This window comes from Geotrypetes seraphini, chromosome 3 (assembly GCF_902459505.1).
Source record: "Geotrypetes seraphini chromosome 3, aGeoSer1.1, whole genome shotgun sequence".
Taxonomy (NCBI): Eukaryota; Metazoa; Chordata; class Amphibia; order Gymnophiona; family Dermophiidae; genus Geotrypetes; species Geotrypetes seraphini.
Window position 1 is genome coordinate 8,228,224 of NC_047086.1, and position 25,856 is coordinate 8,254,079.

At 42.2% G+C, this 25,856-nt stretch overlaps 1 protein-coding gene across 2 annotated transcripts in view; it reads right to left on the reverse strand.

Moving 5' to 3' along the window:
• The window catches only part of LOC117357639, a 269,485-nt gene that overhangs the window by 212,987 nt on the left and 30,642 nt on the right, over nt 1-25,856 (reverse strand). For both annotated transcript variants that reach the window (XM_033938503.1, XM_033938504.1), the window contains exons 8-10: nt 20,741-20,898; nt 16,015-16,167; nt 66-167 (exon numbers count right to left, since the gene is read on the reverse strand). In XM_033938503.1, the coding sequence (XP_033794394.1) occupies nt 66-167; nt 16,015-16,167; nt 20,741-20,898 (413 nt within the window). The remainder of the gene's footprint in view (nt 1-65; nt 168-16,014; nt 16,168-20,740; nt 20,899-25,856) is intronic.

The window sequence follows — 25,856 nt, forward strand, 5'->3', positions numbered from 1 at the left end:
TTATTTGCCGTCTTTTCTACCGCCTTATACTGTGCTAGGGTGTTATTATGTGAAGGGCTGGTTACCTCTGAGAGCTGTGACTGAAGACGTAGCAACTCATCCACCTTCCTTTGCTGCTTGAGTTTACTCAGGAACTTTTGTTGCCAAGGGTCTTGCTTCGCTTTAATCTGGATGGCATTAATTAAAAAAAAAAATAGAGCAAGAGGAATTGTAAAAACTTCAAAACAGATATATTGATGCTTCTCTTCTCTCCTCCCCCTCCCCTTCCTTTCAGATAGAAGCTGTGGTATATAAGGGTTATTATACGTTATAGAAATTGCATACCATTAGACCCTATTTTGAGTTTTCTGCTTTTAAACTTCTAGTACAATCTTTGTTACTGAGTCTTTTGGATTATTGTAATATTGTATACTTACACTGATTCAGAATACAGCAGTTAGAGTGATCTAGGCCTTAAAAAGTATGACCATGCAACTCCATTTTATTTTGAGCTACACCTGCTTCCAATGGAGGCTCATACTCTGTTTAAGCTGGGTTGCTTTTGCTATAAGGTTAAGTATGGTACCGCTCCTTCTTACCTGACTAATAGATTTTCTTTAGCATCGTATAAATACAGTAGAAGATCTCAGGCCCTGTTTACCTTTCCATCAATACAGGGTTGTAAAAGTAAGATTTTTTTGACCATATTTTAGCATTCCAGGGGGCTTCCCATGATAGAGAATTTCGATTGCTATTGCTTGGATCTTGTTCTTATAAACATTTTAGAACCCATTTGAAAACTCATCTTTTTTCAAAATACGTGGTCAAATCATTTTTTCTGTCATTATCAAATTGTCTTGAGTTTAATCAAGTTTCAAGTTTATTCAAAAATTTATAAAACGCCCAATCGGCTTTCTAGGCGGTGAACATTATATTATAAACATATATGGGGTAACTATATGTCCTTTAAAACAATAGTCATAATTCAAAACATTTAGAAACATTACAAAAACAAACAGGAACAAAATGGGAAAAAGGATAGAACTACAATTTATCAAGAAAGAGAACATATAGGGAAAGGACAAAAGGGAGGGTAACAAAAAATAGATTAAAACTACGTAGCCCTAAAAAGGACATTTAGGTCTCGAAAGCATCAAGAAATAGAAATATTTTTAGTTTCGTTTTAAAATGGTTAAGATTTGATTCTTCCCGTAAGTGGATCGGAGTATTATTCCAAAGAGATGTTGCGCTGACAGAAAAAATGGTAGACCTCATAGTATTGATAAACTTCAGAGATGGAACAGATAACAAGTTTTTAGACGAAGATCTTAAAGATTTAGAAGAAGGTTATTGATAAATTCTGGTTGACCATTTTGTCTAGTTTAAAAAGTCTATAAAAGAATTTTGTATGTAATTCTATGTTCCACCGGCAACCAATGTGCTTTATAAAGGAGGGGAGTAACATGATCAAATTTCTTTGCGTTAAATATGATCTTCACTGCAGTGTTCTGTATAATTTGGAGTCTTCTTATTTCTTTTTTAGTTATGCCCTTATAGAGCGCATTACAGTAATCAATACAGGAAATCATAAGGGAGTGGATCAAGATATTCAGAGAAGTAGGCTCTAACACTTTGGATATACATCTAATCATTCGTAGCTGGTGAAAATAGCGCTGAACAACTGTGCTGATATGGTGATGATAATTGAGTTTACTGTCAAAAATGATGCCTAGTAATTTTAAGGATGACACAACTTGAAGAAATTGAGTTTTAAATGTAATGGGAGATAAAAGGGAGAGTCCTTCTTTGTTGGGAAAAATCATTAATTTAGACTTTTCAGTGTTCAAAGAGAGCATATGTAGGTCTAATCAAGTGTTGATTTTTTCCAATTTTTTGTTTATAAGATTTATTTCAGTTAAATCGCTAAACTCTATTGGATGAATTAATTGCACATCATCTGCATAGGCAAACATTATAAAGCCAATGGATTGTCCCAATGTTAAAAGGGGTGCAAGAAAAATATTAAAAAGTAAGGGAGATAAAATCGAACCCTGTGGGATACCATAATCTGTTGAAATTGGGTTTGATGAAGTTTTATTAAACACTACCTTAGAGGAACGATCTGTAAAGAAAGATGAGAACCAATCCAAGACCTGGTCAGTAATTCCAATATCTTTCAGACGGGCCAGTAGGAGCTTATGATCAATTGTATCAAATGCAGATGATAAATCTAAGGAAATGAGTAAAACGGACTGGTGGTGATCGAGATGATAAAGAATTTTTGTAGTCAACCCAATGAGCGAAAGTTCTGTGGAATGATATTGACGGAACCCTGTTTGGTGGGGATGTAGTACATTTGTTTGCTCAACATAGTCTGAGATTTGACGGAAAACTATTTTTTCTGTAAGCTTAGCCAAGAAAGGGGTATTTGAAATGGGTCGGTAATTTGAAACTTCATGTGCTTAGGGAATTGAGAGATGTCCTGGCGGAGCCATTGGCTGTGCTCTTCAATCTTTCTCTAGGCACAGGTAAAGTTCCATTGGAATGGAAAATAGCTAACGTTATTCCGCTCCACAAAAAGGGATGCAGGTCGGAGACCGCAAATTACAGACCGGTAAGTCTCACATCAATAGTGTGTAAACTTATGGAAACGTTGATTAAACACAAATTAGATACTATTCTGAACGACGAGAGGGATCCCCACCAGCATGGATTTAGAAAGGGAAGGTCCTGCCAATCCAATCTAATTGGCTTCTTTGACTGGGTAACAAAAAAGCTAGATATGGGAGAGTCCCTGGATGTCGTGTATTTGGACTTCAGTAAGGTTTTTGATAGTGTCCCACACCGTAGATTATTGATTATCGTTGGGACTTGGAAAAACATTGATCGCGTGGGTTAGAGACTGGCTCAGTGGCAGACTTCAGAGGGTGGTGGTAAATGGTACTCCCTCCGAAGCATCGGAAGTGATCAGTTGAGTGCCGCAGGGCTCGGTCTTGGGTCCAATCCTATTTAATATCTTTGTACAGGACCTGCCTCAGGGGCTTCGTAAAATTGCATTATTTGCAGATGACGCTAAACTGTGCAACGTAGTGGATAAGGACACAGTGCCTGACACTATGACACAGGACCTACTTTTACTGGAACAATGGTCCACAATTTAGCAACTGAGTTTTAATGCCAAAAAATATAAGGTTATGCACCTTGGCAGTGGAAACTCATGCAGAACTTAACCTTGAATGGAGAGACCTTAACAAGAACTGTGGCAGAACGGGATCTAGGAGTAATCATTAGTGAAGATATGAAGACTGCCGGGGGCAGGGTCCAAGATGGCGGTGGGACTGGCGAGCTGCTAGCCGACTGCGTTGAGGGATCTTTTTTTTTCTTTGAGTTATGCTGCATATGAAGCGCAAAGGTTTGGTCCATCTGGGACCTCCACCAGCCGGTTCATCCATGCCGATGCGCCAGACTAGAAACTTAGAATATGACGGCAGAAAAGGGCTGACGGCCCAACAAGTCTGCCCAATCATGATCCCTTCCATCCTCGAGAAACTATCCTCTATCATACCTCTGTAGCAACCCCACATGTTTGTCCCATCGTCTCTTGAAGTCGAGCGTGCTACTAGCCTCAACTACCTGACATGGAAGACCATTCCATCTATCAATCACCCTCTCAGTAAAGAAGTATTTCCTGGTGTCCCCATGAAATCTTCTTCCCCTAAGTTTTAGCGGATGTCCTCTTGTCACTGTGGGACCCGTAAGAGTGAAGATTTACTCCTCCTCGATGCGACCCGTTATGTACCTGAAAGTTTATATCATGTCCCCCCTTTCTCTGCGCTCCTCCTACGCTGGATTTTGCAGCTGCCAGTGTTCCTCCTCTGACTACGGGAATGTGAGGCTTGCAATCGTTGGCGTCCCAAGACTTGGCTGCTGTGCTGGAGCCGGAAGTCTCTTTATCGCCTCCCGACCCGATAGTGCCTCCATCTCTCGCAGCCGCTCTGTTTGGGCAGTTGAGTGGCTCTGCAACCGAGGTGGTTGATGGAGCCGACTCACTAGAGGGGAGCAGGACAGAGGTCAGAGCCGTGAGGAAGAAGAGCCAACTAGGGGCCGAATGTGATATCCTGACCCCACCAACGGAGGTAACTTTACTGGATGTCTGGAAGACACTCCAGAGAATGGATACTACTATTCAGAAAACAGCAGGGGAAACTTTATTGTTAGTGACTAAGGTGTTAGTGACTCATTGGTAAAAACAGTCGATGACTTAAAAATGGATAATGAAACTAAACATGATAAAGTGAATCAGGAGATAATTACTTTGAAATCTGTCTCTGAAAGTTTGATTAAAGACAAATTAATGATACACAGGAAAATAGAGCGATTGGAGAATCATAATAGAAGACTGAATCTGAGACCATTGAATTTTCCTAGATCATCAAAGAGTTCCCCAGTGGAATTATTTAGGAAATACTTAATACAAATTTTAAGTTTCACTCCAGAGACTATTCCTCCTTTGAATAAAATTTATTATTTACCTGGTTTTCCTAAGAAAAATGGGAGTGAGACTCAAGAAAATCCTCAAGGTCCTCAGAATCAACCTCTTAACTTGGGAAATACATCAGCCATTTTAGAAACATCTATGTTAATTTTGGAAGGAGGAGCTACCTTACTTGTTTCATTCGTGTTTCAATAAGACCTCAATGCTGTTTAAAAATTCTACTTTCATAACTTGCAAACTCCGTTCTGTGGTCAACGTATTTGGATATACCCCGACGTTAATAAAACAAATCAAGAAAGGAGGAAAATATTTTTGACAATGAGGCAAGAGACCAAAGATTTAGGAGCAACATTTCAACTGGCATATCCTTGCAAATGCCTCATTAAATATTTGGTGACAAAATAGACATTTTTTGTTCCAGAACATCTCCGGAGTTTTCTGGACATGAAGAAGATCTCCAGTCTTTAAAGGGTGTGATTATGAATTGAGGAGCTGTTCCCGTTTAGCCATTTCCTTTTTGGGGTTTTTTTTCCCTGATGTTTGAATTAAGTCTCTTTATTTTCAGGACTTCTCCCCCCACAAATGTTTTGGGGTCTAAAAAGATTGTAAAGTATTTTCTTTAATTGAATATTTCTTTTTTTTAATGTATTACTTATCGTGTTACTTAAACAAGTGTATTACTAGTCATTTATTTTCAAAATAATAAAGAAAGAAAAAAAAGATATGAAGAGTGCCAATCAGGTGGAGAAAGCCTCATCCAAGGCTAGACAAATGCTGGGTTGCATCCGAATAAGTTTTGTCAGCCGAAAACCTGAAGTTGTAATGCCGTTGTACAGGTCCATGGTGAGACCTCATCTGGAATATTGTGTTCAATTTTGGAGGCCACATTATCAAAAGGATGTGCTGAGAATGGAGTCGGTTCAGCGAATGGCCACTAGGATGGTCTCAGGACTCAAGAATCTCTCATATGAAGAAAGTCTAGATAAGTTGCAGCTATACTCTCTCGAGGAACGCAGAGAGAGGGGAGACATGATAGAGACGTTCAAATATGTTACTGGCTGTATTGAGGTGGAAGAAGATATCTTTTTCCTTACAGGACCCAGGGCAACAAGAGGGCATCCATTAAAAATCAAGGGTGGGAGATTTCACGGTGACATTAGGAAGTATTTCTTCACCGAAAGGATGGTTGATTGTTGGAATGATCTTCCACTTCAGGTAGTTGTGGCCAGCAACGTGCTCGATTTTAAGAAAAAATGGGATAAACATGTGGGTTCACTTCGAGGAAGTGCTTAGGGGGGAAGGTTCTTTGAGTGGGCAGACTTGTTGGGCCGATGGCCCTTTTTTTCTGCCGTCATACTCTATGTTTCTATGTAATTTTGTAGTCTTTAATTATTGGGTAAATGATTGCTTCTTTCCATGCTTTTGGAAATGTTCCTGTAGTTAAGCTAGAACATACCAGATTTAAAATATCTGAACCAAAGAGTGAAAAAAAGCATTTCAGAAAGAGTGGAGGAATAATCTCGGATTTAGCACCTTTTATGTTTAGTGTGTTTAAGGTTCTCTGTAGATCCTGAAGGGTGGGTAGGTTAAATCTTGAACATTTAGACAGAGGAAGGCTTGAAATTTCGGCTGGATTAAATGATGAGTTTATAACAGAATCATCTGAACAAAGAGAGCTGACGGCACTTGCTTTAGAAATGCAACTTTGTAAACCGCGTAGAACTTATGGTTACACAGTTAAGAAGTACGATGTCATGCTATGCTTCTAGTCCCCATTGCCCTCTTATAACCCCTCTTTCTGTAAGTCGCCTAGAGCCTGTATAGGTATGTTTGACACACAAATGGAAGATTAGATTAGATTTTTCAAAAGCTTAGGGCCCCTTTCATCAAGCTCTGCTAGAAGTTATAAGCATGAGCCAGCACGGTAAATGCTCCTACGCTTATAGAATTGTTATGCGCATCGGAGCACTTGGTCCACGCTAAAACCTTTAGCGCAGCTTGTTAAAAAAAGGGAGGGGGGGTTAGTCAGAAATGACATATCTAGATTTCTGAATACCACCATCTTGAATTTATACACACCAGTTCATAACGTGTATACACGGGCCACGTGTGGGGATGTGCTGTGAAATGATAGGCGTGTATAAATATTGGCCTTAACCAAAAATCTTTATCCAGGTACCTAATATAAGTTTCAAACTCCAAAATATGCTTTGATCTGGATAACCACCCCCTCCTTACAAAAATTTAAATTGCTTGTCAAGACGCCTCAGCCCCACCACTCCTCCGCAGAAAGTACCATTCAAATCGCGGGAAGTCATCGGTGGAACTTCATCATTGGCAGTCATTGATTTAGCTGTCTCAATATATTAATTATAAATATCCAAGTATCCAAAAGTTTTTATATATTTTTTTGGTTCTTTTTTTGTTTTATCTAAATAGTAAAGTTCACAGCTTCATTGCACTAAATTACAGTCCTTCTAGGATAATACTTAACTTTTAGCCAACCACGGGAGCCAGACCCAACATGTTTCGCACGACTACCGTGCTTTTTCAAGGGTCTCCCGAGGTACGCCACCGTCATCCGACTCCAGAAAGTTAAAGAGCTCAAGGTGGCGTACCTCGGGAGACCCTTGAAAAAGCACGGTAGTCGTGCGAAACATGTTGGGTCTGGCTCCCGTGGTTGGCTAAAAGTTAAGTATTATCCTAGAAGGACTGTAATTTAGTGCAATGAAGCTGTGAACTTTACTATTTAGATAAAACAAAAAAAGAACCAAAAAAATATATAAAAACTTTTGGATACTTGGATATTTATAATTAATATATTGAGACAGCTAAATCAATGACTGCCAATGATGAAGTTCCACCGATGACTTCCCGCGATTTGAATGGTACTTTCTGCGGAGGAGTGGTGGGGCTGAGGCGTCTTGACAAGCAATTTAAATTTTTGTAAGGAGGGGGTGGTTATCCAGATCAAAGCATATTTTGGAGTGTGAAATGATAGGCGTGCATTTAATTCTCAAAAAGTAAACGCCAAACCAGCGTCACTTTCTCCCTGATATTCAAAGCTATTTCAGCAGCCAGAAACGGTCGCTGACCAGTTAAATGGTGTTTAAAGGGTTAACCGTGAATATGCAGCGAGAGATCAGTTATCTCCAGTGAACATTCGCAGTTAGCGGCTAAAAGTTTAGCAAGTAAATTGGACCGCCTAAATAGCAGTTCTGTCTTTACCTGTTGCAACTTAACCAGTCAGCATCGAATGTCATAGCAACACAGGAAATGATGGCAGATAAAGACCCGCATGGTCCGTCCAGTCTGTCCAACAGTCACATTCATTCTCAAGGCAACAAACCAGTAATTACTCATTTTACTTGCTTAAGAAACATATAAACATGTTGGCAGATAAAGGCCAAATGGCCCATCCAGTCTGACCATCTGCAGTAACCATTATCTCTTTCTCTATCCGATAGATCCTACGTGCTTATCCCAGGCCCTTTTGAATTCAGACACAGTCTGTCTCCATCACCTCTTCTGGGAGACTTGCATCTACCACCCTTTCTGTAAAAAAGTATTTCCTTAGATTACTCTGGAGTAGTGCTGCCCAATTTGAATCGGTTCATTGATTCACTTCGGGTGAATCGATTTCAATTTTTAAAAAACTCAGCTTCCCAATTCGGACCCTCTCCCCTCGCCCCCTAAAGCAGGAACGGCAGCGCTGCTCTTGCTGGCTGGCCGCTGCCGCACCTGTTTTAGAGGGCGAGGAGGGAGGGTCAGTCGGGAAGTGCTGCAGTCCGGCTTCCTTCCTGGCCTCCCCGAAGGACTAACCCCCACCGAAAGACTGCCTCCCAAAAAAGACTTCCCCCCGAAAGACTGCGCACCCCCCCCCTCCCGGGAATGCCTCCATGTTGCTCCTGGCCACCCCGAACCGTTTACCTTATTGCTGGAGCTTGCAGCGAGCTGTTTCCTCTGCTGCGGTCCCGCCCTCCTCTAACGTCAGAGGCAGGATCGCAGTGGAGGAAACAGCTCAGAGCACAAAGACGCTGTAACCGCGATCTTCGGCTGCAAGCTCCAGCAATAAGGTAAATGGTTCGGGGAGGCCAGGAGCAACATGGAGGCCTTCCCAGGGGGGGGGAAGTGCACAGTCTTTCGGGGGGCAGTCCTTCAGGGGGGGCAGTCTTTTAGGGGGCAGTCCTTCAGGGGGTAGGATAGGCCTTGGGGGGGCAGGCCTTCAAGGGGGAACAGACCTTTAAGGGGGGGACAGGCCTTCAAAGGGGGGATAGGCCAGGGATGGTGGCATAGGCCTTTAGGGGGGACAGGCAGGCCATCGGGGGGGAGGGGGCAGTACTTCAGGGGGTGGGACAGGCCTTGGGGGGGTGCAGGCCTTTAAGGGGTGAACAGGCCTTTAAGGGGGGGGTGCAGACCTTTAAGGGGGGTTGCGGGCCTTCAAAGAGGGGACAGGCCAGGGATGGTGGCATAGGCCTTCAGGGAGAACAGGCAGGCCTTCAAGGGGGAGGTGCAGGCCTTGAGGGGGGGACAGACCTTCAGGGGTGGCGGGCCCTGGTGTAGAAGTACACGGAGGGAGGGAAGGGGGTTCAAAGAGACATGCATATGCCAGACTTTGGGGGGGAAGAAATAATGGGTCTAAAAATAGAGGAGAGGGAGAGAGATGATGGACAATGGGATTTAGGGAGGGAAGGAACAGAAAGGGAGAGAAGTTGGACACAAGGGATGGTGTGGAGGGGGGATAAAGATACTGAATAGGAGGGTAGTTGGGAAAAGAAAAGGAGAAATGGTGGACCCTGGGGTGGTGGGGAAGAAGGGAGAGATGCTGGATGAAAGGGTAGTTAAGAAAAGGTGGATTTGTGGATGGAGACGAAAAAAAAAGAAAGATGCCAGACCTCCAGAGGAGGGAAAGGAAATGGAAGGGGAGGACAGAGATGGAAGATGGATGGTTAGTATGGAGAAAGAAGAAAGAAGGAGACCCTGGCAAGCAAGTTATCAGAAGACAGCCAGAGTCTGGGACCAACAAGATTTGAATAATGACCAGACAACAAAAGGTAGAAAAAATCATTTTATTTTCCATTTTGTGATTACAATATGTCAGATTTGACAAGTGTATCCTGCCAGAGCTGGTGTTAGACCACAAACATGGGCTAGGATTTAAGAGAAAGAGGAAAAGTGTTTTTTGTTTGTTTATTTTGTTTACACCACAGCGCCAGTGTGGTTAGGAGAAGGCAAAGGGGGTGAAGAGGCTATAAAATAAACCCACCAGGATGTTTGAAAAAAACACCCAATTGGGCAGGAAAATCGAATTGAATCAAAATTTTTTTTCCTGAATTGGGCAGCATTACTCTGGAGTCTATCACTTCTTAACTTCATTCTAAGCCCTCTCATTGCAGAGTTTCCTTTCAAATGAAAGAGACTTAACTCATCCACATTTATACACTTCTTCCTCCATATTCGCTGTGATAGGGGATTAACAGAACCTCAAATACAGAAAAACCGCAAATAACTTTTTCATATGTTATTCGCTGTTTTCTATTAAAAAACCATCGTGAATATGGTGAAACCACAAATAACATGGTGGGAGACCTGGCTTGTTCCTGAAGGAGAGGCAAAACACGGTGAAGAAAGTGCCAGGAATCAGCGATTTTTCTCTGTAAACGCTTGGAATCAGCGATTTCTCTATGCAAGCTGATGTAATTTGGGAGGAGGAGCCAGCAAGCTAAAAACCGCGAATAATCGAAACCGCAATTGCTGAAACCATGAATACGGAGGAATAAGTGTATTACGTAGGTATTTAAACATCTCTATCATATCTCCCCTCTCCCACCTTTCCTCCAAAGTATACAGATTGAGATCGTTAAGTCTGTCCCCATACGACTTATCACGAAGACCACACAACATTTGAGTAGCCTTCCTCGGTGTCAGGTCAAAAGCGCGCCGCGACAAAGGCGCGCCCAGACAATTGAGCGCAGCGCGGAGGTGCGCGCTGCTCTAAATTACTGTTTTTAGGGCTCCGACGGGGGGGGCGTGGGGGGAACCCCCCCACTTTACTTAATAGACATCGCATCGCATTGTGGGGGCGTTGTGGGGGGTGTGGAGGGTTGTAACCCCCACATTTTACTGAAAACTTAACTTTTTCCCTGTTTTTAGGGAAAAAGTTCAGTTTACAGTAAAATGTGGAGGGTTACAACCCCTCAAACCCCCCATAACGCCGGCGCGATGTCTATTAAGTAAACTGGGGTTCCCCAACAAAACCCCCCGTCGGAGCCCCTAAAAACTGTAATTTTGTGCGGCGCACACCTCCGCACTGCGCTCAATTGTCAGCGTGCGCTTTTGTCTTTCTCGCCGTTGTCTATGAACCGCCTTCCTCTGATCAACTTCATCCTTTTTATAACTTTTTGAAGGTGCAGATTGCAGAATTGTACACAATATTCCAAATGAAGTCTCACCAAAGTCTTAAACAGGGGCATCAATACCTCCTTTTTCCTGATGGCCATACCTCTCCCTATGCAAATTAGCATCCTTCTAGCTTTAACTGTCACCTATGTTTCAGTATAAGATCCCCCCCCACGAGATAGGTAAGGCACACACTGCGCAGGAGAAAGCAGTGGCAAACCACTCCTGTACTCTGCCGTGAAACATCACAGGGTGGATTCCTCACTGTGCATTTGCCATGAGTCGGTGGCTGACTTGGTGGCATAATCCATCCAAGTTTCCAAGTTTATTTAAAATTTGATTAAACGTGTATCCAAATACTAGGCGAGTTACAAAGATTAAAAAAAATAAAGGGGAAGACAAATTCAAAGGAGCCTTAAAATGCTTTCTAGTCAAAGATGCCTTTGAATACTGAATTTCTCCTCTATTTTCAAGGGATCCAGCGATTAAGAAATTTTTCCCTTATATACTTCCCCCTCCGTATTTGCGGTGATAGGGAAAAACCAACTCAGCAAATACAGAAAAACCGCAAATAACTTTTCATATATTATTCGTGGTTTTCTGTTTAAAAACCCTACAGGATATGCTAAAACCGCAAATAACCTGGCCTGTTCCTGTGAAGAAAGTACAGCGATTTCCTCTGTACAACACTGGGAGGACCAATTTTCTCTGATGCAATTTTGGGGGCGGAGCCTGAAAACAAAAAACCACGAATAACCGAAATCGCAATTGGTGAAACCGCAAATATGGAGGGGGAAGTGTAGCCCTATTGTTTTTCTCTTTTACGTTCTGTTTTCTATAACTTATTGTAGTTCAACCCCCTTACCTTTCGTATAATGTATATGTTATTGCATGTATAGTAATATGTTTTTTCATTTTTTAAATGTATGTTTTTTGTTTTTAAATTTGTCCCCCCTTTATTTTTTTTTTTATCTTTGTAAATCGCCTAGTATTTGGATAAGCGTTTAATCAAATTTTAAATAAACTTGGAAACTTGGATGGATTATGCCACCAAGTCAGCCACCGACTCATGGCAAATGCACAGTGAGGAATCCACCCTGTGATGGAATGTTGCTCTCTTTGGGGTTCCGGAATCTTGCTATTCTTTGAGATTCTGTATGGAATGTTAGGCTCTTTGGGTTTTGGCCAGGTACTATGGGTTTTGGCCAGGACCTGGATTGGCAACCGTGAGAACAGGTTACTGGGCTTGATGGACCATTGGTCTGACCCAATAAGGTTATTCTTATGTTCTTATGTTCCTATGATTTTTGTACTGTGGTGCTAGCGTTAAAAACTGGCAAATTAGACTACTGTAATGCACTGTATCTGGGGGTGGCAAAAACTAGGAGTAAAGCTTTGCAAGCGTTGATGAACTCTGCTGATAGAATGATTACAGGTGTTTCACGAATGACCCATATTACACCCATTTTGAAACAGCTCCATTGGCTTCCTTTACAGCAAAGGGTACAATATAAGGTTTGATAATTCAGAGAGTGCTATATGATAAAGCACCTGGGAGTTGTCAAGACATGTTGAAGATTTACCATCACATCCAAGAAAGGTGTTGAGATCTGAAAATACCATGAGATTATCTACTGAAAAGGAGAAGATCATAACACCTGTAAGCGTTAGAAATTCAATGTTACCTGCTGCAGGTGTGAATCTGTAGAATAAATTTAGTACTTATTTATTTAAAAATTAGTTTTACCGTCTGGAGTTTCAGCAGTTTCCAAGATAACATGCATAAAAAACAAAACAGCATATGCATACCATCTATATAATAAAATGCTAAGCGCACATGCGCACTCTTACCGCGTGCTTTCCCGATCCCTGATCTGTTGGGCTGTGACTGCAGGAGTGCGCATGTGCGCTTAGGGTTTTTTTTCCTGTAAGACAGTTCGTTTTCGGCAGCGGCGTCTTCGCCCCCACCCCCCTTCCCAGCACACCCGAATCCCCGTTCAGCCTCCCATCCGACCCTCCCAGCGCGGTCTGACCCTCCCTTCCCGCGGTCTGGCCGGCTCCCTTAGTCCCTTGCCGCCACCCCTCTTCCCTTCCTGCGGTCCCGACAAACCTCCTGACTCCAGCAGCGGCCGTAGCACTCTAAACACGCTACTTCACGGCCTTCTACTGCCCTGATTTGCTCTGCCCGTCTCTGATGATGTCATCAGGGACACGACAGAGCAAATCTAGCACCCGTCAATGTAACGGGCTTAAACACTAGTTATACAATAATTTAATTCAACATAATAACTTGAGGAATCTTCAGTATTATCCATCATTTTCATTACAGGTAAATCAGAGCAATTCACGAATATGCAGTTGCGATTGTGTAAGTCGAGAGTGATCTTCAAAAAGCTTTTAAAAACACACTTATTTGTTGATGCGTTAATGCAAAAGTCCTTTTATGACAGTTAGTTTTATTAGAGTTTTAATATCCTTTGAGAATTAGAGGATTTACGGCCTCTTTTACAAAGCCGCGCTAATGGCCCGGAAGCCCATAGAGATTTAAAGGACTTTGGGGCTGAGGCTGTTAATGGTTTATATTGATAAAATTTATTTTTTTTTTTTCAAATATATCAGCCAAGTATACAGGAATGGGAATACAAACTTATATATACAACTTACATCAACAAAGGAAATCCCATCAAGCCCACATTATTTGAGGAGAGAGTTTTACATAAGGTAATATTAAGGAAATCAAAGAAGGATTCATACATCCTTCATTTTTAAGTGTGCAAATACACTTTTTTCAAGAGGGGGCCATTAACAAATTATTGCAATGAATAAATATCATTTCCCTGATTAGTACTATAGTAGAATGTACTATATTCCTTGTATATTCCTTGCATATTCCTTGTATTATATTCCTTGTAAACTCCTTGTACATTCCTTGTATATTCCTACTGATGGTATTTTATGTCGACTTCATTGACCTGAACTCTCCAAAAAAAAATAAAAAAATTGTTAAACTCCTGTGAACTTCAACGACATTCCAAAAAAATTGTAAATTCCAATGTTATTTTCGTGTGTAATCTTATTAACTGCTGTGAACCGCCTAGAACTCTCTGGGTATGGCGGTATACAAAATAAAGTTTTTATTATTATTATTAGTACAAATTAAATAATGGAGGGGGTAATTTTTTGAATTTTCACCAGGTGCTTTGAATGAAAGTCTTTATTATATGATATATGTGTTATGATATATTGAAGAGTTGGGAGGGAATGTGATAAAATATATTGAGTATGATTAATTATAGAATTTCAAGTGATATATTTAAGATAAAATGATGTTACTTTTTGTTACACTTGATGTAAGTTATAAAAATGAATAAATAATTTTTTTTTAAAAAGAAGGCTTTAAACCAGGAGTGTCCAACCTTTTGGCTTCCCTGGGCCGCATTGGCCGAAAAAAATGTTTCTGGGGCCGCACAAACGCTGCAGCAAGACAGAGGAGGGAGCTGGCAAGACGGTAAACACCCGGGGGCAGCAGAGGAAAACACTACATCACCCTCGACCAGGGCCACACAAAATACTTCACGGGGCCGCAGGTTGGACACCCCTGATTTAAACAATTTCTATTGATAATTTTATGTAAATAAGTAGGTTTTAGTCCGCAATGTGGGCAGCAGTAACTTTTGAAAGACAGAAGATGTACTGTTTTTAACAAGTTTTGTATGTTGACTGTAAGCGGTATATCATTTTTTAAAATAAATAAATACACTGATTCCGGGTCTGCTTCGACCAGCGAGGGGGAGGACAGACTGCCCCAGGTGCTGGTCTTGGCAAGGTGCCAGCATCTCTCCTCCTCTTCACCCACCCACTTTTTCAAATTCTTCAACTGCAGCAAGCAGCATCGCTTTGCTGTTGCTCGCGCTGGCCTCGGCTATCCTTCTGACATCACTTCCTGGTTCCGGGACCAGGAAGCGACATCAGAGGGAGCATTGAGACCATTGTGAGCCACAGCTAGGAGACGCTACCATCAAAGATTTTGAAGAGGTATACGAGGAGGGGGCATGGAGGGATGATGCAGAGCATGGTAAGGCTGGGCGCCTCCTTCCCTTGCTATGCCATTAGCTCTAATGTCACCCCTGAATCACCCTGGCAGTAGCTGGAAGTGCCACAGTAGTCAGAGCCTCTTAATATTAGCATTTGGGCCATGGAGAGCGATTTAACCTGTTAGGAGTCTCTCCTGCCTGGTTAAATCGGTCCGAATGTCAATCCCTACGTTAAGTATATTCCTTCAACAAATTCCTTCATAGGAGGAGCAGGTTTTCACCCAGTTCAGAACTGCAATCGGGTAACAGGTTCCGGTACAACAGCAGACAAACTGATGATGGAAGATGCTAAAATGTGCCTTCCCTTTGAATAAAAGCAAGGAGCATTCTGGGTCTCAGCTTCAGAAGAGCTTTCCTTACATATGAGCAGTTATGGGGATTCGGTTAACCTGTCAGTTCTAGAAAACTTGGCATTTCCCTTTAGTATAGGAGAGACCCCTGTTCCACAGCATTTCTATTCACCATTATCACATGGTTACCGGGTGGTGCTGCCGTCATAGAGGAAGCTCTTAAAGCATTGCTTTCTGCCATATTGAAGTTTTATCTATCGCTTGTTACAGAGGATGGTCAAAGACTCTTTAGCGTAAAGGATACGATATCCCTGAAGATAAAACTACTCAAGGTCCTGCACAGTGAGAAAATGTGTCCATTGATCATCCAGAAGTAGGGAGAGTGCCTCCTGCTGGCCAAGCGGTAGCTTTTTCTCTTTTCAGCTGCAGCACTTTCCACTTACCACAGAACGTGGGGTTACCAGATTTTGCATCTGTAAAAACAGGATGTGTGGCCCCGCCCCATTCACCCCCAACCCCATTGAAACCTTGTCTCTTCGGGCCGAGTCTGGAGTGCACTTGCGACGTGATGACATCGCAGGCATGTGCACATGTGTGTGACATCATCACCTTGCATCTGCGCATACACAGATGCACTTCGGATTTGGCCCCGATCTCAACAGCTTTTCAAAACCCGGATAAAATACGGTAGTTTTGAAAAGCCGTCGGGTAAATCCGGACGTCTGATAGCTACACAGAAGGGATCTCACAGTAGTACCTTTATGAATGGAACCCAGTTTGCATCTTTCTTCAAGGCCTTACTGGGGACCGTCATGCCCCAGTTCTCTGAAGGTGTTTCCCCAGTATCGTATCCTGGAAATGTTCTCATGGTTTGCTGTTGGCTGAAAACACTTTGAAATCTCCTGACAACCTGTAAAGGAAAAGAGAGCAGAGCTAAGACACTGCTGACATCTGAGGCTCAGCCACTTCTCACTGGCAGGAAGTGGCTTGCTCACATTATACTTCAAAAGATTTCCTGAGTCATTAGTCACTTCTGGAACTCTCTCTGCATGACTCAAGCAAGTCGTTGTTACCGCTAACCAGTTTAATAGAGGAGGAATTGTGGGTTGTGTTTGCCAAGTGGAGACGTAGGTTGAATGAAAGGAGATAATGGTCTGACCAGGGTACAGGAGGGTGTGAAGGTATTGAAGCCAAGGGAATGGCCTTTTCATGTGTTGGACCTGATGTTTTGAGATCTATCTGGCTGTCTTCAAGCAACATTTTGAAGTAGCAAATGACATTATTTATCAGAGGCTTCAAGGGGAAGATTTGTGTCTCCTAGTATAAGTATTTATTTATTTCGATTTCTATCCCGTCCTCCCAGAAGCTCAGAACAGGTTACACATAGACATTCACAATCATTTGAAAACAGACTAGTCATGACAACAAATAGGTTACAGTAGACAATAACAGAGTTTATTCTAGAGACCAGACTGGTCATAGCGAAGAGTACTAGGAGAAGTCTATTGAGGAGACAGTTTATAATGGCCTGATTGGAGGAAGAGGAATGTCTTTACTGCTCTGCGGAAGGTCATTAGTGAATCTAGCGACCTGATCTGTGTGGGTAGTCGGTTCCATAGCTGAGGTAGGAAATGGCTGTAGGATCGTTTGTATGTTGATTATTTGTTCTGCTTTGGAGCGGAGGGGGCAGTTAGGGGTTTATAGGCGTAGTTTGGATGCTATGTAGGCTGTTTTTTTTTTTAGTAGAATCTCTTGTGTTGTCATGACCAGGGCTTCGAAAATACATCACTTTTTGACTGGTAACCAGTGAGTTGCATAGAGCGGTGGAGTAATGGCGTCATGGTAGCTGAGATTGTATAGGAGTCAAATTATTGATGTCTGATGTATTGGCAGGCTAGACTTGAGATAATTTCTTCCAAGTTTGTATTATTGCTTGATTGGGGACCAGGTGGACGATATATCAGTAGAAGGCAGGTGCTGTTCTTTTTTTACCATTTAATATTTTTTTATTGAAAAATTTTTAAGAAACAAATAGAAACCAGTACATACCAAAGCAGTTGTTACATGACTCTTTGAAACAAGGCAACAAATATAGCAAGAAAAAATATTATATGCACGGCAGGTGCTGTTCTTGATGGTATTAGACTTGTTTAATCTAATCTAAATCTTAGACTTATATAACGATCATCTCCTAGAGTTAGAAGCTCTTACATAATTAGACTGTAAAGCAGGAATCTATCTTCACTCAGAACTATTAGCTAAAAAATGCTGGAACAAGACAGTTTTCAAGGTTTTGTCAAAAATCTGAAGAGTTAAACAAGATCTTATAAAATATGGTAATTCGTTCCAAATCGCTGTTAATAGATAAGGAAAAGAACGGGAAATTTTGCTGCCTGATTGTATTCCTTAAGTCCAGAAGAAGAGAACAAAGCGTGCCTGGTCTTCAACTTCGCAACCAATCATAAAATTCACATGGACACTAAACACAAACATATACAAATTTGTGGTTCGCGAATTGCAGACTCAGTAATTTGCGGTATTTTCTGACTGCAACTTTCTGATACTATAGTCATGGTTACACAAATCAGGAGCTGCTTTGACATGCTATCTGGTGTGTCAAAGCAGTGCTTGAATGGTGTAGCTTGACTTTAGTACCAGGAAGAGGCGGTTGGAAAATACCACAAATGATTTTCAGCACCCGCCGGCGCCCCAACTGCCCTCTCCAGCCTCTCCTGCTTTCAATCAGCCCCTTAAACTGCAGTCTCGGTTTTTCAAAATTCACGGGTGTTCTTGGAATGGAACCCCCGTGAATTTCAGGGGGAGTACTGTATAATGTGGAACATGGACTCTACGCGGGGTGTGTTTCGACTAGGGTGCCTGCATCAGGAGTCCACCACTAGTAAATAACATATAAAAGTTTCACGTCAAATCCAAGAAGAAACTCTCAATAGTAACGTATAGTTGAACGCATCAAAAGGAATACCTTTTAAGGATGGGAAAGAGAGCTTATACATGCGATTGCTCTTGTACCCAAAGATCTCATGGTGTTTAGAGATAAAAGGATTAAGAGAACAAAAAGTCCGTGTAAGATTTTAAAAACTCTACAGGCATATTTGAATCAAACTCTCAATCTAAAGGGAAGTCAATGAATTTACATGAACGCCTACTTTAAAAAATTGTGAGCTATGGAATCGAGGGTGATATACTCACATGGATTAAAAACTGGTTGGCGAATAGGAAACAGAGAGTGGGGATAAATGGACAATACTCAGAATGGAAATGTGTCACAAATGGAGTGCTGCAGGGTTTGATGCTTTAACTTATTTATAAACGACCTAGAACTTGGCACGACGAGTGAGGTGATTAAATTTGCGGATGATACAAAGTTATTCAGAGTAGTGAAGACACAGAAGGATTGCGAAGACCTACAAAAAGACATAAATATGCTTGAGGAATGGGCCGCGAAATGGCAAATGAGGTTCAACATGGATAAGTGCAAGGTGATGCATGTCGGTAACAAAAATCATATGCACAAATACAGGATGTCCGGTGCTATACTTGGAGAGAGCCCCCGGGAAAGAGACTTGGAAGTACGTGTAGACAAGTCAATGAAACCGTCCGCCCAATGTGCGGCGGTGGCAAAAAGGGCAAACAGAATGCTAGGAATGATTAAGAAGGGACCTGTCAGGTAAGGAGGGGGTGTGTGATTCATTGCTCTTTTAAGAAAAGGGGAGGAGAACCAGGACGTGATGTCAGAAGGGAGTTAAGGTTGGCGTGAGTAGCAAGTGGAAGATGCTGCCCATGCTGGTGAGGAGGTACATGGGGTGGGGGTGTGGTTACTAGGTATCTGGGAAAACCCGGACATGTCCTCGTTTTAGAGGACTGTCTTGCTGCCCGGACGGACTTCCCAGAACCCGGTAGTTTTTCCGGGTCTTGGAAAGCCCCGACTTCACGGCTGTGTCTGGAGGGCCTCTGAGCATGCGCAGATGTCATCACACGCATCCGCACATGCTCGGAGTCCCTCCAGACGCGGCCCAGGGTTCAAAGAATAAAGAGGGTGGGGCAGGTGGTGGGGCTAGAAGCAGAAGGGGCCAGGGTCATGTGTCTGTGTTTCTTCGGACACAAATCTGGTAACCATAGGTGGGGGGGTGGTCAGAGAGAAGGAGAGGCAACGGCACCAGCATCCCTGCGAAGAAGGCGCCTGGGGTGGCCACTGCCGCTTCGGATAGTCCTCTTATTACAAACGAAGCATTACCTGGGCATTTCTATGATAAAGTCTATATTAGTTGGTTTCTGTTTCCGTGATGGAACAAACAGATAAAACGTGGCTTTTTTTTCAAAATTGTGATCTTCGCTTCCCTCTATATTATCTCTATTGTATTCTTTTTAATTTTCTGTAAACCGTGCCAGGCTCTATTTTTATAGAGAAGATGCAGTATATCAGCCTAAGGTTTAGTTTAGTTTAGTTTATACAGCACAAAAATCCATAAATTAAAGCTCCCCCTGCCTTTGCAAAGAAGTCACGCCAGTTGGTGGCTTCTATCTGTCATCAGTTCTGATTGGATTGATTCTGGTCGGTTCCGTGTCCACAGCTGACCTAAAAAGGTTTTAAGGAGTTCTGGGGCTAGGATGGGTGGCAGGTGGGGAGGTGAAAAAAAAAGGGTCTGATTTGCTCTACCTCAAATATTTCTGTCTAGATATGCCGCTGTGTGAGAGAAAGAGAGAGAGAAGCAGTCTGAAGAAAGAGCAGCATGTGTAATTTGCTGCCGGCTGTTAAAAACAAAAAAATCCCACAGAAAAAAATTCTGACTTTGGACAAACAAATATTCATTGGGGGTTGGAAACCCCCACACAAAAAACCAACAGGAATAATGAAGCAGACAGGCAATCAGAGAGAGAGAACAGAAATAAGCACGTGTGTAGCTTATTCACACCATGCATGATGGAGGCAGCTGTGTTGATGATGCCACTTCCTGTCCTGTGAACTGTCATGGTATTTGTGGCGGCAGTCTAACTTCCTGTCTATATGGGTTTCTGGAGGCTGCCATCTTGGATGCATCATCCAAAATGTGGGTTGTGCCAAAATCACTTCCTCTGACATGATCAAGATATCTGTTGATGTCATAAAAATAGGGCGGACTGTAGCCAAGGCATGGGCACAGAGTGGGTGAGAGGGGTGTGGATTTTGGAAGGTTTAAAGCAGGACCTCAATGCTTATTGACTGCAAGGGCCAGAAATGGACATTTCAACCTTGGCAAATTTGGTTTGACAAAAACTATGTATACCAGTGGCATTGCAAGAGTGAAAGGCGCCGGGAGGGGGGGGGGTGTAGCACTCTCCTCCCACTCCTTCCTCGTCCCCCCTGCTGCGCGTGCTTCTCTTTCCCTCCTCCGTTTCTTGTTTAGGTGCGATTCCTTGCGCCGAGGGCTGTTTAAAGAATTTAGTTCATAGCGCATTGGTATTTTCATACATCTCTATCTTACCAGAGATAGGAGCTCCATCTCATTCACCGTGTTCTTCAGATCTGCGACATCATACGCGATCTTGAAGTGAGCAAGCAGGTCGTGCAGACGTGGCTTGAGGACTTCAGTCTCTGTCTGATGCTGGGGGAGAAGGTTTGCCGGATCACTGCTCAGCAATCCTACGTGACAGAAAAAACTTCATCTACTTAATCCAGTCACCCCACAGTGCCACACCAGCCTGCGTGTGCTGGGCTGGGATAACTTTGGGTATATATAACCAGAAACACTTCCCTTAATCGACAATAATGTCAACTTACAAATATAAACTTTACATGTGATAGGATTAGCTCAGAGACACGGAGGGATCCTTTGGAGGCAAAAAAAAAACCCTGACCACCTCACCACCTAATCATTGCTTGATTCTCCATATTTTTAAGCTTTTTTAAAAGAGAGTTTCAAAAAAAATGCAGTAAACTTCTAAATCTCTCAAGTGCGTTAAATGAGGGAAAAAAATCACTTAGCTAGAGTTCGGTTCCTTGGTTTCACGTGAACATGTTTCGTGCTCTGCTTCAGGAAATCAAACAGCTGATAAGATAACCTTGAAATGCACCCAGAAAGAATTTTGGAGAAGAGCGTTGACTCTTTGCATGAGCCTAATGTATTGTTCTATGGGATCATATATAATTGATTTAGGTTTTTGTTTTTTTTTTAATAATATTTATTGATTTTCAAACAACCATTGTGCAAAACAAAAATACAAATACAAATAATAGTACAAGAAAAGCACATTGATCTTATAGATACATACAAGCAATCATTTTGACCCTCCCACTCACCTAATAAATAATCAAGAAAACAAATACTGAGAGGAGGGGGGAAAAAAAAGTAAGTCCTTGTATTGATACAGATGAATAGAAATAAGCCCTTTAGGTAGAACTAAACTAAAGGTGAAGAAAAATGGAAGAACTACCCTGCCTCCAACCCCTGCTATAGTAAACCATTGTATTAAAGGCCTAAAAATGATTCACGAAAACATTCTGATTATAATGGTCAGCTGTAGTGCAATATTTGGGAAATAACCTGCTGAGAGCAGCAAGTCAAGCGAAACTCATGATAAGCAAAACAACAGGCACCACATCTGCTATGATATCATAAAAGGATTAAGACACATCCTGATCAACATCCTGGTCAAGAATATAAAAGTACATTATTTTGCAAGAATATCTTGTGACAAACAGGCTTTTACTGGCCGATGGCTTGAAATTGCTGACAATGATGATTAAAACGGCATATGCGGGAAAAGATAGCTTTTCTGGTAAACAGGACGCACGTATAACATGACACAAATATTATAAACCAATGAATGAATTAACAAGTGTAATGATGTGAGGAAGATAGCCAATAAAAACTAATCATGTGATTTAGACCAGCGTGGTGCTGGCCACCTAGGAATGTATAAAAACAGGCCTTTTAGAGGAAATAGACAGAACAGACACCGGAAGATCTTCAGGCCTGATGATCACGCTCTGTTACTCTATATGCTGAAAGATTTGTTCTAGTAAGCTGTTATTGATTTATTAATAAATATACTTATTGATTACCAACAGTATATTGAGTGTAAAGTCTCTCCTTAGGTGTAGGCCTGAACAGCTGGCCACGACCTCAGTGGTGACCCCGATGTGAGGGGATTGCGCAGCAAATTTTTGTGGATTGGAGGCCTATATCTGCGTGTCAGCCAGCCTCTCCACTATTTTACATGTTGCCTTCATCTTCTGTTTATGATTAATGCTTTGTTTTATTTCCCCTTTCTGCCAGCAATACAGTTCGTCCTAACCATTACTTTCTTTTTCTCTTACTAACCTCGTTTCTTTCCCTTATATGATAGAATTTCTGTTCCAGTAGCCAGCGGTAACTTGTGGGACTCCGGGAACCGAGAGCCAGTTTACCTGGTGGCGTCTCCGGGGCCAGTAGCTAGTACCAAGTAGGGTGGTCCCGGACCCTGGAAGCCATATTTAAACTAGTTGGCTTCCTGGCGCCGGTAGCCGGCCTCAACTGGTGGGGCTCTGGGTTCCGTTCACTAGCGCTGGCTTAGCTGGGCCCTGGAACCAATACCCAGTTTTGACTGGTGGAGGTTCAGACGAACCGGTAGCTAGATTTTACTAGTGGGGTTCTGATATTAACTGATGGAAATTTAGACGAACTAGTAGCTAGGTTTCACTAGTGGGGTTCTGATCGTATGAATAGTTAGCTGAAGATAAATCATAAAAAGACGGAAGTAAGTAAGTAAGTAATTGTTAGCTAACGCTAGTTGTAAGTTACATTACATTACATTAGGGATTTTTATTCTGCCATTACCTTGCAGTTCAAGGCGGATTACAAAAGAATTATCCAAGATGTATTACAACAAGAACTTACAAAAAAAAAAATTGGTCATTTTCAAAAAGAGTGAGAAATGGGTAAGATTATTTGTTTGGGGTAGTTGGCTTTAGTGAGAGGTGGAGTTTGAGACTTGTGGTATTATTTCTTTTTTCAGAGTTTTCTTTAAGAGTATGGTCTTTATTTCTTTTCTAAAAGTCTTGTAGTCGAGGGATGCTGTCAGTAGATTGGCGATTTGGTTGTCTAGTTTGGCTGCTTGAGTGGCCAGGAGGCCATCATATAGATTTTTTTGTTTGACCTCCTTAATTGGGGGGTATGAGAATGGGGTGTGAGTTTTCCTATGTCTGGTTTTGGTGTTGTGGATGAGGCGGTTATTCAGGTAGTTTGGACTGTCTCCGTATAAAGTCTTAAATAGTAGGCAGTAGAATTTAAATTGTATTCTTGCTGGGATCGGAAGCCAGTGCAATTGGAGATATGCTTCTGTAATGTGATCATGTTTCTTTAATGAGTAGATGAGTCTTAGTCCTGTGTTTTGGATAGTTTGTAGTTGTTTTGTTATGGTTGTAGGGCATGGGAGGTAGAGGATATTACAGTAGTCAAGTAGGCCTAATATTAAGGACTGAACTATGAGCTGGAATTGAGTTTTCTCGAAGAATTTCCGAACTTGTCTTAAGTTTCTCATGACTAAGAATGACTTTTGTATTGTTTTATTGATTTGTGGTTGCATGGTGCAGCATCTGTCGATAGTTATTCCTAGCAGTTTTAGGGTGGTTTGTATGGTGTAGTTGATTGCGTTGATTTCAGTGTTGGTTATGGTTGGTATTTTGTTGTTTTCTAGGAGGATGAATTTCGTTTTATCTGGGTTCAATTTCAGTTTGTGATCTTTCATCCAGGTTGCTATTGATTTTAGTGTTTGGTATATTGTGCTCGTCATGGAGAGTTCAGGTTGATCGAAGGGTATGAGAATGGTAATGTCATCGGCATAGCTGTAGGAAGTTATGCCTTGTTTGTCCAGGTGAGAGCTGAGGGAGGCTGTATAGAGATTGAAGAGAGTCGGGGATAGAGGTGATCCTTGGGTATCAGTTTTACTGTTGCTCTTGTGCGTCAGTTGGTAAGTACCCTTTCTTTACAAATCTTTTCTTGTAGAATTATTTCAGTCAGCGTATTGCTCAGTAAATATAGGTTAGGTTTTATTATTTTGAGCCCTCATTATAGTTATTCTTAATTAGACTGTTTTCACTATGATTCCCCTAGCCCTCCTAAAAAGTGTAACTCACCCTGGATTACATAAACTCCTTCAACATTTTCATGAGAAGTGGATAAAACACACTTCAAAAAATCGTCCTAAAAATTCTAAGAATTGGAAATGGCCCGAAGAGGGATCACTCTTTTATAATGATTTGATCTCTCTCCGCACTACTATTCTTAACGATAAAAAAGGGAAATCACAAGATGAACACTTAGAAATGCGGAAGTTATGGCGTGCCCAATGCATAGACCCTCCTCCCACAGATGTACCCCTGAAACAACTGTCCCCTCGGCCCCTGTCCCTGTACCTTCTGATTGTATTCTCACTGAGGTTGTGGACCCACCCCCTTATACTCTTGCATCTGCCCTCTCTGCGCCCCATACCCAATCTTCTGGCCTATATCCTTCCTTACAGCCGCCCGCTAGTGGATATGATTATGCCCCCTATATTTCCCCGGATACTAAGAAATCCCGGCAGGTGGACCCTTCTTGTCCTCCTGCTTTAGGTGTTTCCCCTTCTTATCAAATTAATGGTTTTGTAGACTTGTCTCCTATTCCTGACAATGTCTTATTTCCCCAAGTTCAGGTCAGCTCGCCTTCCAGTATGCCGGTACTTTCTCACTCTCCGTCTTTACCCTTAATAGAGACTGATATTCCTTCCACCCTTACATCATCTGTCCCCCTACTTATTCCTAATTTTCCATCACAACAAAGTCAGATACCCAGTAGTACTCAACATGTACACTGGCAGAAAAATGACACCATTGTATTTAAAACTCCGCTGCCACCAAAGGATCCTCCCCGATCCAATGCCCCCTACACTCATAATACTTCCCCTTCTCCTTGTCCAGATTCTTGTATTAATCTTGTCCTCCAGGATAACATAGTTTGGGAACAAGCAGCTTTCGACCGAGAATGTGCCCATATGAGCACAAGAGCACCCACTAACCTGAAGAATGGATGCCCTAATCCAGCCGATTGTTTTTACAACGAGTGTCATGGTCTTAAGGACCATGTTAGTTTTGCCCAAATGTACGATGGCATGCAATGCAAGTATGATAAACTTGGATGCCTCGTTTGCCGGTTTTTGCCTTCCTGTCCTGATAAACATGACTGCACGGCTTCTGGAGCATGCACTGTTAATTCACCACATAAAAACATTTTTGATGGTCTTATTCTCCTTTGGCCTTCCATTCATTGGCCATATGATCGTCCCGCTGTGCTTTTTGCTGCAGCTGCACAAGCCATTCCACCCTCCAATAGACTTTCCAGAACAAATGCCATTTCTATTCCCTCAGCTCCTGCGTTCTCCGTTGTCCCCCTTCCTTTACCTGCATCCACTATATCTCCTGTAGAACCTTCCCCTGCGCCCTAGGCAGCCACCCAAGTTTCCCTAAGACTTGCCCGCTCTCCGATACTCACCCGTTTACTCACTCAACCTTCTATTCCCCCGTTAATTTCATCTACGAAAGATCCGTGGTGCAAGGATCTTCCTCCACCCCGTTCTACCCCT